The following is a 15,096-nucleotide window of genomic DNA, read 5'->3' as shown; positions in this document are numbered from 1 at the left end:
CGCTGTATTTATGAATGGCTAAATGAATCATTGACTCACGATTTGTTCAGAGCCACAGATTCATTCACAAAAATAGCCTAGCCTAAAGGAAGTCTTGATTGATGTGAACGCCAGCAGACAGGAATAATGCCTCAGAATTCTTGTGGATTGTTGTGGATTAAACATCTCTGATGACATTCATTGCCATGGATTTTATTTGGTTACAAGAAAAGGTAGGATATGGCTTTAATTGTGAAGTGTACTGATTTTATGTGATCATGATACATGCTGTCACGGCATTCGTGTCGACTAACGTTAGTTGGTAGCCCTAGACTGTTGAATGAAAATGAATCATGAAAATAAAAAATTATTGCTGGCAATTTATCTAGTCTTTGCTTGTTTACAGTGCTTTATATGGTGCAGATTGGTATCATATATTTATGCTATAAGCGGCAACATTGCGATCTAATTCTTTTGTCTAATGCATCTTTTGTGTTATACAATTTCTTACCTTGAGCTGGATGTCTGCTTGATTAAAAACTCAACAATATCTTTTCTTCAGGTATAGTGTGTGTCAGAAGTGCTTCAGTGACAGAGTTATTACAGTAACGTTAGACAAGCAACACCGTAACTTGAACGCGGCAAACTTTATTGAATGGTACCGTAGTACCATAACTTAATTAGAGCGTTTCAAAACAAAGCCAAAGAGCGCTAACATGTGTCACGGTGTTCTAACTTCGTTTCTCTGGGGCTTTTGGAAGTTACTGTTAAGACAACGCATTAATTTCTCAAAAAAACAATGAAACTGACTCAAGATACTTATCCACATGATAAAGGAGGTGTTGAATATTCTAAAAATAGCAATAACTCATTTTCGACCAAAATCGAAGTTACGGTCTTTTGCCTTTGCACGGCAGTATAGGCCCCTGTCTAGGTTTGCCCGCTAGGACCCAAGATGTTGTTGCTTTGCGGGCTTCAGTGAGAAACTGAGATACATGTGTTTTCCAACCAGGCCTAATTTTAATTTTTAACTTGTTTGATTCTCCATAATTAGCTAATATATATTATATATATTGATTTATTTAAATAGTTTACAAGTGTTTCAATTAGTGGTGGGCCGTTATCGGCGTTAACGTGCTGCGTTAACGTGAGACTCTTATCGGGCGATAAAAAAAATATCGCCGTTAATCTATTCTCAAAGTTGGGTTGGGAGCTGGGTCTAAACTACGTAAGTTTTGATGACTTTCACCTTGATATTTGAGCGCACATGACGTATACCTAGTCGCATTGCTCTGTAGGAGGCGAGAACGAGTCTTCAACTTCTGTGAAATTACCACATCAAATGAGATGTGCAAACATGGATGCAGTTATGAAGCCGCTTCAGGGCAGGTGCGTGCATTGCTAGACCCTTTTTACTGGGACACGTGCCCCAGTGAAAATATGCTGTGCCCCAGTAAAATCTCAAGTTTGAGTTATAATTTACTTTGATAATCCTGAAAATAAAGACATTAAACTATATGCAACAACTGAATTGAAGCTTCTAAAAGCAACGCAGTTTAATCGAAGACTATGCACGCAGATAGGCTATCCATGCCCGTGCGCGTCTGTGTATTTAACGGCAACGTGCAGCCTTTTGCGCAGAAGTACTTGGTTACACAAGTTTGTATAGGTAATTATGTTGTAAATGCAGCAGAATTCAAATTGGCCATTTTAATCTAGATTAATCTAGATCAAAAAATTTAATCTATGCCCACCCCTAGTTTCAATGCATTTTGTCTCTTTAAAGATGTTCCTCTGTTTCGAACAAAGGCCCTGATGTTCTGAGGCGTTCGACTATGCAAGATACGTCTCTCTGCTTTTTTGCAGGAGTGACATTCCTTCAGTGTGGCGAGATGGCCCTTCAGTATATGGGTTTTGAAGTGCCTGAATACTGCTTGCTCCTCCAGTTTGGTCCAAGGCCTTTTTACAAAGCCTGTCCTGGTACACGCTGAAAAGAACAACAAAAAAAAAAGCAAGATCAAATGTCGAAAAAAGATATGAGAATATGAAAAATGTCATTACAGACTTCTTATCTGGATTTAGCCAATTATGGGTTTTGAAAAATAAACAAATAAAATAGTTTAGTGTCATTTCAAACGGTTAAAACTTTCACTTTCATTACATACCAGAAGTGTCATCTTGCTCATGCTCATCTTCACACGAGTCTTCACTGTCACTACTGTTCTTCATTTCTGCAAATTATACATGAGGGAGACAAATGCCATAAAATATGAAATCAGAGGCTGAATTTTATTTTGGAAAATGGGTGAACTTACCCATATTGGTTACTCCTATGGGGCGATTTTTATTTTTTTTAGGGTATGTCTAAAAACTCCCAACTCATTTTCTTCTCCAACATCGTTGTTTTCCCCCATTTTTTTGAAAAGGGTGTTTGATCTTCTTTGCATGTTCACTTTGTAAACAATCGGTCTGTACTTTTGTAGCGGTGTAGGGTGATTTTGAAGTTGGAGGAGAAAATAAGATGGGAATCATGAGTGCACGGCAGAGATAGACAAGATGAACATTTGATGTTAAAAAGTACATAAATGTTAATTTTTTTTAGGAAATGACAGATCCTTCTTTCTCAGCTGGGATTGTTTAGTCTTTTGAAGCTGCATTTGAAATGCATTTTGGACACACAGACGCCATTGAAGACCACTATATGGAGATAATTTCTGAAATGTTTTCCTCATAAAACATAATTCCTTTACAACTAAAGAAAGACATCAACATCTTGGATGACAACAGGGTGAGTACTTTACCTGTAAATATTTGTTCTGGAAGTGAACTACTTCTTTAAATATTATAAAAATGTAAATACCTTGGATTTCATCGAGAGATCGTCCTTGAAGTTCTGTAATGTTGCCTCTTTCTAATGCTAGAAGCATTGTGGAAATTTTTGCGGTTGGAAGGGTTGCAGCTGGCAGTCTATAAAACTTTCGATGAACTCTTATATCATGCCCCAAAAAATCAGCAAGCTGGTCCATTTCATTATTTTTCAGATTTAGTATCTGTGATGTTGTCGCCACTTGTTTTCGTAGTTGAGTTGACCTCAGGTATTCAGGATGCCTGGCTCCAGATTCCTGTGCAAACTTTCGAATACAGTCATGACCTCTGAAAAATGACAGACTTTTTGGTACTGCAAACAAGAATCCATTGTCATCAAAGATCTTGGAATCTTTTCTCTTTTCTACAAGCAGCTGGAGTGCTTTTACAAGATCTGATGTCAACAAAACAGCAACTTTTCTGTCTTTTTTCCCCTTGAATTCAACCCTACTTAAGTAGGAACATAGTCGTTTTTCAAAGTTTGACAGTCCGAATTCAGGAAGAACCGGTGAGGCATCCCTTTCAAGAAAATATTTCAACTGCATTTTGGAAACTTCTCCAGGCTGTCGTCGATTGAAAAGAATGACTCTAGTGAGAGTGACTCTGGCAAGGTCAGAATAGTTCTGAATTGTGGAAGATTTTTCTAGGTTTTTGTAGGCTGAATCCGAAGCACTTTCAAGATGTTTTATCAACTTTTGCATGTCTTTGGTCAGCGGCAGATTCACTTTCTTCTTGTATTTCTTTTCTTTTGCAGACATCCTTGCGGTGCAAGACACACAGTCTGTCCACTTTGCCCGGTACAGTGTTTGGAATTGTTCTGTACAGTCGCTAAGCTCCTTATTTCCAGCAATGATTGCATTGCCCCGGATAATGGAGCTGACTTGCAGTAAGTGCCATCCGATCTTTAATGCTAAACTTGGTGCTCTAAATGTCTTTTCATCCTTGCTAAATCCTGCTAACTCTTTTGCAGCTTGGACAGCAGCCATAAAATTCACTGGCTTTATGGCATCCTCCAAGGTGGTAATGGAAGAGTTCTTTCGAATGCTTATCAAAAATCTGCCAAGGTCACAAATTTTTTGGCGTATATATCCATGCCTTGATAAGTCACGTCCATGTTTATTGTAGAAAGACTGGGCAAACTGTAAAAGACATGGGTCATGTTGAACCACACTTACAATTTCATCATCTCTCATACTTCTGATGAGTTTTAAGACGCCATCCGATACGGTACCTGAAAATGCAGCCTTGGCCACTGCAGCAAGACCCAGTACTCTCTTTGTGCATTGATCATTATCGTGACATTCTCTTTTGGCTGAGCATGTTTTCATGTGCCTCCAGAGTTCCTCACGAACAAACATCCCATGGCAATAAAGACAGTACTCATACTTGTTGGAGTCCTGTTTTACAGAAAAACGTTTTACTTTCAGGACACCCGTTCCTTTCTTCAGGACATCGTTGTTGTGCATGAAGTTGCCTTTGTTTCGCAATGCCTGAAGCAATTCCTTTCTTTTTCTGGAGTGAGCTGGGAAACTGAGTGCTTGTGCAATTTCGGCGTCTTCATTTTCATGCACTTTAAAATGGCGAGCTATTTTGTTTTGTGCTTTTCCACAAACAAAACAAAAATTTTGACCACCTTTGGATACAGTGGTTATGTCATGCGAAAACGAGACTGAATCACTTGGTGTTTCCCTTGCTTCAGTAACACTATTGGGGCTTGAGTCGTTCGAAGAGGACAGATTCTGAATAAATGAATCTTCTGGTGTACCATTTAGGCTGGATGAATCCAGAGAGCTCTCTGTAATGTTGCTGACAGGGATTTCTAAATCAATTTCTATGCCTGAGTTCAAGTCAGATCCTGATTCAGGCACAAACTCTTCAGCTGACATCAATTCTTCTTTACTGCTTTCAGGTAAATCCTGTAAAAAAAAAATAAAAAAAATCGCAGGCAGCATTAGTAGTTTAATCTTTCACTATTAGCGACGGACTGTGTACAGGTTCGAGTACTTTTCAGAAATTTAGTTTAGAAACGCATTTAAAATCCTTTTTTTTTTAAAGTGAAAATTGGGTCATGTTGAACCACACTTACAATTTCATCATTTCTCATACTTCTGATGAGTTTTAAGATGCCATCCGATGCGGTACCTGAAAATGCAGCCTTTGCCACTGCAGCAAGACCCAGTACTCTCTTTGTGTATTGATCATTTTCGTGACGTTCTCTTTTGGCTGAGCATGTTTTCATGTGCCTCCAGAGTTCCTCACGAACAAACATGCCACGGCAATAAAGACAGTACTCATACTTGTTGGAGTCCTGTTTTACAGAACAACGTTTTACTTTCAGGACACCCGTTCCTTTCTTCAGGACATTGTTGTTGTGCATGAAGTTGCCTTTGTTTCGCAATGCCTGAAGCAATTCCTTTCTTTTTTTGGAGTGAGCTGGGAAACTGAGTGCTTGTGCAATTTCGGCATCTTCATTTTCATGCACTTTAAGATGTCGAGCTATTTTGTTTTGTGCTTTTCCACAAACAAAACAAAAATTTTGACCACCTTTGGATACAGTGGTTATGTCATGCGAAAACGAGACTGAATCACTTGGTGTATCCCTTGCTTCAGTAACACTATTGGGCCTTGAGTCGTTCGAAGAGGACAGATTTTGAATAAATGAATCTTCTGGTGTACCCTTTAGGCTGGATGAATCCAGAGAGCTCTCTGTAATGTTGTCTGAGTTCAAGTCAGATCCTGATTCAGGCACAAACTCTTCACCTGACATCAATTCTTCTTTACTGCTTTCAGGTCCTGTAAAAAATAAATTGCAGGCAGCATTATTAGTTTAATCTTTTACTATTGGTGACAGACTGTGTACATGTGCGAGTACTTTTCAGAAATTTAGTTTAGAATTTTTTTAAATATTCCACAGGTAGGTGCCTAAATAATTTTACATTTTTCTCCTGAAAAAATATCCTGGATTCTACCAATCAAAATAATGACCGTTTATGCTGAAGTCTTGAAAGCACTAATCTGTCATGTCTGTCTAATCCAGGGGTGCTCAACCCTGTTCCTGGAGATCTACCTTCCTGCAGAGTTTAGTTCCAACCCTGATCAAACACACCTGTGTGTAATTATCAAGTGCTCCTTCAGATCCTAATTATTTGGTTCAGGTGTGTTTGATCAGGGTTGGAGCTGAACTCTGCAGGAAAGTCCTGTTAGTTTTACTTATGAACATTTTAACATTTACTTCAGAGAAGTCATTATATGTCCAGCTAATTAGACAAATAGTAAAAATAGCTCACTAAAAGTTAATTATGTTAATTTACGCATATTGTATGAACAAATGTCAAAGAGATATTTTTATTAAAGCTACATTATGCGCAATTTAAAATTTAGAAATTTAAAAAATTTGAAAATTGGTTTTGTTTGAGTTTAATACATCTGGGCCCGTATTCACAAAACATTTTATCTTAGAACTAAGAGTTCTCCTAAACAGCAGTGAAAGTTTTTAGCTAAGAGTTTTCTCTTAAACCCTATTCACAAAGCTACTGAGACAAACATTTACTAAGGAATAGAGAGAAATCTTAAGATAAAAGTAAGGGTGGGGTTGACCTCGTTACTATGAATGATGTCAGCATGCTTATTAACTATGCGCACAGTGATTGGCTGATAGGGGAGGGGTTTCTGTCAGAGATACATTCATAGAAACATTGTATTGTCATATTCAAATAAAAGTGAAAAAAAAGGTAGCCATATTCAAAAAACAAATGGGAAGTGGGAAAACAAATGTGTGCAAATAAATGCAGCATGTTTCTAAACTGTTTATGTTCTTAGGCAGACTGTGGGCAACATCCTTTCCAGCCCTGCTGTAAAAAAACAAAAACAACAAAAACAAAAAAAACAATAGAAACCATCACAGAATTTAAAGTATTTTTACTGGGTGTAATAGGATTTGTACTGGTTTTAATTAGGGTTGGGTACCGAAACCCATGTGACCGGTATGTACCGGACCGAAACAGAACGCGAATTTCGGTGCCCCATTTCGATGCCACTTAAGTGCCTGAACTGTCGATTGAAATATTTGTTTTCTGGTGCTATGATACGAATGTAGAAGCATTAATTCATCTACATGCATGATCGCTAGTTAAATATAAATACTGCATCCATGGGGTGTCAGAATGATCGGAAAAAATATTTCCTGAATGAGAAAACTCACATGAATGTCGGAAAGCTTTGATGATACAAATCCAAGACATCTTTGTAGTTACTATCCAGTTTCACATTTCGAACTAAAAGCACAAATCACCAGGAAATGAAACCATCCAAGAAGCGTGTGAATGTAGCAACTATAGTTACACTTGCTCTGACTGCAGCAGGTGGTTTTGCTGTTAGCTTAGCTAGCTACATTAAACACCGTTAACTTAAAATGCCAATTATTTCACGAGAAATGATTCAGAGACTGCGACTAGCAGCAAACGTTTTACAGCAGTTGCATGTGAAGGGGAAAACACGTCAAACCTAATGAAACATTTGATGGTATGTGGAATAAACTTGAAAGCAGAGGGATGCACCGTGTTTGACAGTTTGTATCAGCTGGAGACGTGTCATAGTTTGCCAGAGACGGCAATTATGTGATGCGATGTAGGAAAACCCAACACATGGTGAAATTTTACCTATTTTAGGTTTTGACACCATATGAATGCTGAGTTCAGGCCCCTTTCAAAAACTTTTATTTTTTACATAACCTACATTATGGCTATCTTAGGTTGGCTGATAGCGATGATTTTCAGGAATGGGACACAAATCATGCAAATGAAGTGTTCAGGTGTAGCAACCTGCCCCAATTCACCAATCCTAATCCAATCATCATAACTGCTCAAAGACTGGGCAGAGGCACCAAGAGCCATTACAAACAAAAGGTGAACATCTCAGTCATCTGGCTCATTTGACTTACAAAGAGAACAGGAACATCTTGCTACAAACTCTGTTTAAGAGAATCATTTATCTTACATCATCATATTTGCCTTAAATGTCAAATACAATGTACTTTACCTTAGTATTTCATGTGATGCTATGTCAGAACATAAAATCAGCATATTTTAAACAGATTCTTAAATCCCACAGTTGGAAAAATAATGTGTTAAATGTTACTTACATGCACACTCTTTTGGTGGAAACAGCATGAATTCCACACATCAGAGTACACTGTACAAAAAAAATTGCATTCATATTAATAAACAAAGGATTACTTATTAGAATTTCTTTTACTTTTTTATTGTTATAAAATAAGCATAGTCAAGCATAGCCATCTCATAGTCATACCTCAAACATTTAAGGTCTCTCACACTTGAAAAAATTAACACTGGGTAATTCTGAACCATGGAATCATGGAAAATCTTATTTTACATTTTACATCATTCATAATTTACCTCAAGAGTGAACAATGAACCCTGGTCATTCATAATCTGGTGTGTCACACTGTACAGTCTTAATCCCTGGGTAACTATTATTTGCATACTTGCAGTGTAAACCGTAATGAATAAATAAACACAAAACTATATTTGTTTTTTGACCATTGAAAATAGGTAGGATACTAAATTTGGAGCTGCGGTTAGATCTCAATATCTCTGAGATCAAACACTATCAGTGGTGTCAAAAGTATTCACATTCATTACTCAAGTAGAAGTATAGATACTAAGATTTAAAAAGACTTTTGTAGAAGTTGAAGTATCAACTCAAGCTTTTTACTCAAGTAAAAGTATAAAAGTACTGGTTTCAAAACTACTTAAAGTAAAAAAGTAATGTAAGGGAAAAAAATGCCATTAAGGACCAAAGCTTAGGCCGCGCCACAGGGGCCTATTGTGCACTACCCCACCTCCCCAAAAAACATTTCTAAAGGCCATAGTGACTATGTTATATTAAAATGTTAATGTTGAAAAATTTGGAATGCACTAGGCTACCTGTTTTAGCTGCATATTTGCCCATTGAAAATAAACGCATTTTATTACAATGCAAATAGGCTACATTAAAGAACCATAAATGTGTACTACTGAGCATTAGCGTGTTTCATGGAGCGGAAGATATGATGATTAGTTGCTGCCTATAAGTATTGTTATCGCAACATTGTCAATCGCGTTGTCAATTGCAAACTATTATTTATTCAAACGTCTTTCTATCAAACTACCTACTATAGCTTCATTTGCAGAGGATGAAGAGAAAGCACCCGTTTGATAAATAAGCAAGTAGTCGAGAAATAATAACTTGTAAGAAATCATCTTTTTTGAGTAATGACCCGAACACTGGCTATATCCTTGCTGGAGTGCAGGGCCTTTATTTAAAGTAAATAAATGAATGAATGAATAAAACAGGACAGAATCAAATAATGTTAGATACTGAATTCAAATGCGACTTTTATTAATAATTTATAAAATTAATAATGCATTTTTGTCATATAAAAATGCATGCAATAAAGCATTGATTTTGAGCTAGAATGCAGGACTTTTATTGCTAAGAAATTCTGTAAAAATTACTTACTTTTGTAGAACACAAAAGATATTTTGTAGAATGTAACCAAACATATTTGTTTACCCTTGATTTCTACTCTATAGACACAATTTTTGAATTTCTCAAAGTATCTTCCTTTATGTTCCACAGAAGAAAGAAGTTCATACAGGATTGAAATTACATGATGTTGAGTAAATAATGAAAATTTTTATTTTTGGGTGAACTGTCCCTTTAAGAACTTTAATATGTATAGTAAACACCTCATTTATATAAGGCACTGATATTTATCTTTAATCAGGCTCTTACTGAATTAACATTTTACTCCAATTAAAATGAATTACAACTTAATATTTAAAAAGAAAGAAATTATTGCTTAAAATCCAGATATTAACTGACTAGTATTAGTAAGATGTCGTCACAAGAATAAAATTACAATGGTTATGTTTTTTTTAATAATTCATAATAATAAACTATGAAATTTTTAATAAAAAAATGACAGTAATTATGTATTGACGTTTATCACTTTACCTCCTCATGCAGCTGTTTTCAGCAGCCCAGCAGAACCTACAGAACCTTTAATGTTCTCATATCACACAACTGCCTAACACAATTCTGTGTTAAATCTAAATGCGTCAAGCAACTTGAACTTGCGCTATTTATCACTTTGCATCGCGCTGTGCGGGTGACTGATCCCGCCACGTCACACTTTTGGACTATTTGCAGTTTCGAATGTCATTTAAAATAGCGCATAAAATGCGGGAGGTCTGCCTCTCTTCGGCGATCGGCCCACCGGGAATGTCCCGGTTCTCCCCGATGGCCAGGAGTGTGACGTGATTTGTGTCATGTCACTTGCAGGTGTGATGGATCGTGTACAAACCAATAGGGTGTCGGAATGGTATATGTTTATACTTCTCATCCAACCACAACCAAATTCACTCTGTGTGGATGGCGCAATTTATCTGGATAGTTTTTTTTTTTTTTTGAACGATGACATAGGAGTAAGAAATAGGAAAAGAAATAGGAGTAACGAGTCTATTTTTAAAATGTAAGGAGTAGAAAGTACAGATAATTGCGTGAAAATGTAAGGAGTAGAAGTAAAAAGTCGTCTGAAAAATAATTACTCCAGTAAAGTATAGATACTCAAAATTTCTACTTAAGTAAGGTAACGAAGTATTTGTACTTCGTTACTTGACACCTCTGAACACTATCAAGTTTCCAGAAGCTAAGTTTCTTAAGAACCAGAATCTAAAATTATATTAATACTTCTTGAGTTGCAAACACACAAATTTATGAGACTCAAGCAGGTATGTTCAACAACATACAATTCTAATTTCAACATTATTTCTCATACAGACATTGTTCTTTAAATAAAATAAGCATCAGCTGTACACAAAGTGACCAACATTTGGTTTTCAACCACTGAAAATGGGTAACATTGGACACGGAGCCTCATTGAGATCCCCATATCTCGGGGACTGAATGATGTCGGGCCTTGAAAATTAAGATTCCAAAAGAAAAGTTTATTAACAACTAGAATCTAAAACCATACTGCGATATCTTAAATACTTCTTGAGTTATAGGCACCAAACTTTGAAAAAAGAATATTTATGGCACTCAGACTGGTATATTCAATGCATTTGTCTTGACAGAAAGAAATGAGATACATCTCTAGTTTTACCATTATTTGTTTTTCAGACATTCCTCTTTAAAAGAAAATAATTGGTTTTTGACCACTGAAAATGTGTAAATTCTAACAATTTACTCTTGGTGCCACATTGAAATTACAATATCTCTGGAACCGAATCTCATAGGGCTTTTAAAACGAAGTTGCCACAAGGAAAGTTGGTTAAGACCCCATATCTAAAAGGGAATTTAGATATCTTTAATATTTCTTGAATTACAGGCATGGAGAAAAACTCAAACATTTGAGCTAGGGACGTTTTAGAAATTTGGTTGCTTTGACACGGAAGATTAATCTATTATTAAATTACACAGTGAACACCAAGCAGTGTTCATTTACACTTAATTCTTACATTTCTGTGGCTGAAAATTAAGGTTAGGCTTTACTTTATTTGTGGCTTTGTTGTAGTTTGTTTATTTGCTCTTATTATATTACTGAGAGTTCACTTCTCTTTAATGACATTTTTATTTATGCTGCTAGTGGTATCGAAGATGTACTTTGATTTATGAAAATATTATTAAAATACTTTGTTTTTGCATGTCAAATAAAACCATGAGCTGTGGACACTGATGACTTGCATAATAAAATAAAACCCACATTCTTCAAAAATACAGACTGGATATAGACATTTTAATAACAATCAAATGAGAATGAAAACCAACCTGTTTGTTCCTCTGCATCTTCTTGTTTCAGACTGAACACTTCTGCAATCCTTATGTCGTCAATCCTTGTGTCCTCACTCTCCTCTTTAATGAACGCCATCTCTATAATAGTGTCACGTGGATCTGAGTTGCTTCACCAGGAGATTTTTCTGTTTAGTGTAATGATTAAAATGAGAAAAAATGAACCGAAACAAATGGGTGCCCCAGGTAAAAAAAAAGTGCACTAAAATGCACTTTATTTAAGCATACTTAGTACACTTTTCAGTAATGTACTAAAAGTGCTCTATTTTCGCACACTAATGTTGTACTTAATGTACTAAAAGATAGTATTAAGTATATGTTAAGATAAACTTAATACCATCTAAGTGTACTCAACTGTGCTATTTTGAGACACCATGAAATTGAACTAAAATGTGCTTTTAACATACTATATCTGTATTTTAAAAAACAGATTTAGTTACAACTAGAAGTACACTTGAACCCTCATTTTAAACATTTATAAATATATTTATGACTAATTTAATGTATAACAATAATATATTAAAAGAATATACAAATTGTGAAAAAAATGTGCTAAAATACAATTTAAGTACACTTAGTGCACTTCTCTAATGTACTTAAAGTGCTCTATTTTCGCGCACTAATTTTGTACTTATTGTACTAAAAAATAGTATTAAGTATATTTTAAGATAAACTTAATACCATCTAAGTGTATTCAACTGTGCTATTTTGAGACACCATGAAGATGAACTAAAATGTGCTTTTAACATACTATCTCAGCATTTCTAAAAATGTATTTTGTTACCACTTATAATAGAATTGAAACATATTTCATAAACCTTTAAATATACTAATTAAACATAAAAAATAAACTTATTGATTATTTAAAATACATGAATAATATATAACAAATGTATACAAAGCATATTTATAATGTATTGCCCACATATTTTTATTAATAAAAAATACATTTGTTGATTATTTAAAATACATGAATAATATATAACAAATGTATACAAAGCATATTTATAATGTATTGGCCACATATTTTTTTTTTATAAAAAATACACTTGTTGATTATTTAAAATACACAAATAATATTTAATAAATGTATACAAAGCGTATTTGTAATGTATTTTTTATTAATAAAAATATGTGGGCAATACATTATAAATACGCTTTGTATACATTTGTTATATATTATTAATGTATTTTAAATAATCAATAAGTTTATTTTTTATGTATAGTTAGTATATTTAAAGGTTTATGAAATATGTTTCAATTCTATTTTAAGTGGTAACAAAATACATTTTTGGAAATGCTGAGATAGTATGTTAAAAGCACATTTTAGTTCAATTTCAGGGTGTCTCAAAATAGCACAGTTGAATACACTTAGATGGTATTAAGCTTATCTTAAAATATACTTAATACTATTTTTTAGTACATTAAGTACAAAATTAGTGTGCGAAAATAGAGTACTTTTAGTACAGTACTAAAAAGTATATTTGCTGTACTTAAAATGTATTTTAGCACTTTTTTACATTTTGTATTTTTTTAACATTACTATTATACTTTAAACTATTAAATATATTTGTAAATGTTTAAAATGAGGGTTCAAGTGTACTTCTAGTTGTAACTAAATATACTTTTTAAGATACAGATATAGTATGTTAAAAGCACATTTTAGTTCAATTTCAGGGTGTCTCAAAATAGCACAGTTGAGTACACTTAGATGGTATTAAGTTTATCTTAACATAAACTTAATACTATTTTTTAGTACGATAACTACAAAATTAGTGTGCGAAAATAGAGCACTTTTAGTACATTACTGAAAAGCGTACTAAGTATACTTACATTAAAGTGTATTTTAGTGCACTTTTTTTTTACCTGGGTAAATAAAGTGTGTTTTAGTGCACTTTTTTTTTTTTTTTTTTTTTTTTTTTTTACCTGGGGGGACCTCAAGGCAATAACGTTTTGTTAGAATTACCACACTCAAAATCAGTTTAAGTGTTAGTGCTAATAATGCATTCATATTAAGTGTACTTAAGTACAACTTTTGAGAATTTGGACTTCTACTATAATACATTACGAATAGATTTAAAAAAAAATCCATTTAATGTAAACTTAAAATTACCACACTCAAAATCAATTTAAGTGTTAATGCTTATAATGCATTCATCTTAAGTGTACTTAAGTACAACTTTTGAGAAAATCTACTTCTACTACAATACATTACTAATAGATTTTTTATATATTGACTTATTTTAAACTTAGGATTAGTATGTAAACAGTCCACTAAAAATCAACTGTTTAAAGCATTTAAAGCACACTTTTGAAAAACACACTAATAAAACTCTTTTGTATGTTTTTTCTGTAGTATACTTTATTTTAGTACACTAAAAAATAATTTAAGTATTACTGGTATTTAGTATACTTTTTTCAAGTGTACTAAAGTCCTACTGAAGTATAAACATACTTTTAATTAGTATATTTATAGTGTATAAACATCACACTTTTATTTAACACAAAAAAATAACAAAGTACTAAAAATGTATTTGCGGGTATTTAAGTGTATTTTCATTGCATTTAAGTATATTATTTTTTCACCTGGGGCATCACAATCAGTTCCCTAGTTCAGTAGTCAGCACACTGCTAATGGAGTCAGTCTAATGGCCTTAAATGAACTAATGCATTAGTTAATATTATATATCCATTATATATTTCACAAAAAAAAACAGGTTGGTGGGTTTTTGAATTGTTTGCTAGGGCTGTTTGAAAATGTGCAAAATAGGGAACTGAGACACTTCTTTTGGATATTAATGGATCTAGAAGTGTCCTAATAACAAAAGCAAATCCATAAAAAAACTAATCAGAACAAAACTAATAAAAAATAGATATTTTCACATCTCATGCCAGAATATACAAGTACACAGACATTAAAAATACAATTCTGTATTAGAGAAAGAGCAACTGTAATCTATTTTTAGATGAAAACACTGTAATGTTTCTTTTCACTATTTGCCAGTGACTGAATGCTTATGTAATTTAACTTTAAAAACAAAGTGCACATTAACGTTTAATAAAGCATTAGAATCTAACATTAAACAATAATTATGTTATTGTACATCGTTAGCATTGACTACAAAACTTTTAAAGCTCAAACACAGACCTTTCTTCAACAGAATCACAACAAATGCAGGAGCAGCGCAGCCTTATGACGTCACAGCAAGACGCCAAAATAAAAGTCCTGTTCAACACAAAAGTCAGAAGTGCTGGAAAATTTGCAACAAAAGTAAACCACTCAAACAAAAAAGAGCATGTATTCGGAGTTTAATTTCTTTTTAAAAACACGTTTAAAGGTATGTTGTCTAGTTGTGCACTGAAAATAACTGCTAATGAAAGATTGTGCAACTAGTATTT

At 34.0% G+C, this 15,096-nt stretch overlaps 1 protein-coding gene across 1 annotated transcript; it reads right to left on the bottom strand.

Moving 5' to 3' along the window:
* Nucleotides 1-2,715: 2,715 nt before the first annotated feature.
* Nucleotides 2,716-11,808, bottom strand: LOC141339432 (uncharacterized). Its single transcript, XM_073844958.1, has 4 exons — nt 11,677-11,808; nt 7,985-8,034; nt 4,931-5,637; nt 2,716-4,760 (listed from the first exon to the last, which is right to left on the bottom strand). The coding sequence occupies exons 3-4, from the start codon at nt 5,609-5,611 to the stop codon at nt 2,745-2,747; spliced, it is 2,697 nt and encodes an 898-aa protein (XP_073701059.1). The 5' UTR covers nt 5,612-5,637; nt 7,985-8,034; nt 11,677-11,808; the 3' UTR covers nt 2,716-2,744.
* Between the last annotated feature and the right edge of the window lie 3,288 nt (nt 11,809-15,096).

Source organism: Garra rufa, chromosome 1 (genome assembly GCF_049309525.1).
Source record: "Garra rufa chromosome 1, GarRuf1.0, whole genome shotgun sequence".
Taxonomy (NCBI): domain Eukaryota; kingdom Metazoa; phylum Chordata; class Actinopteri; order Cypriniformes; family Cyprinidae; genus Garra; species Garra rufa.
The sequence above is the reverse complement of the archived record's forward strand: the minus strand, read 5'-3'. Positions and strand labels throughout refer to the sequence as shown.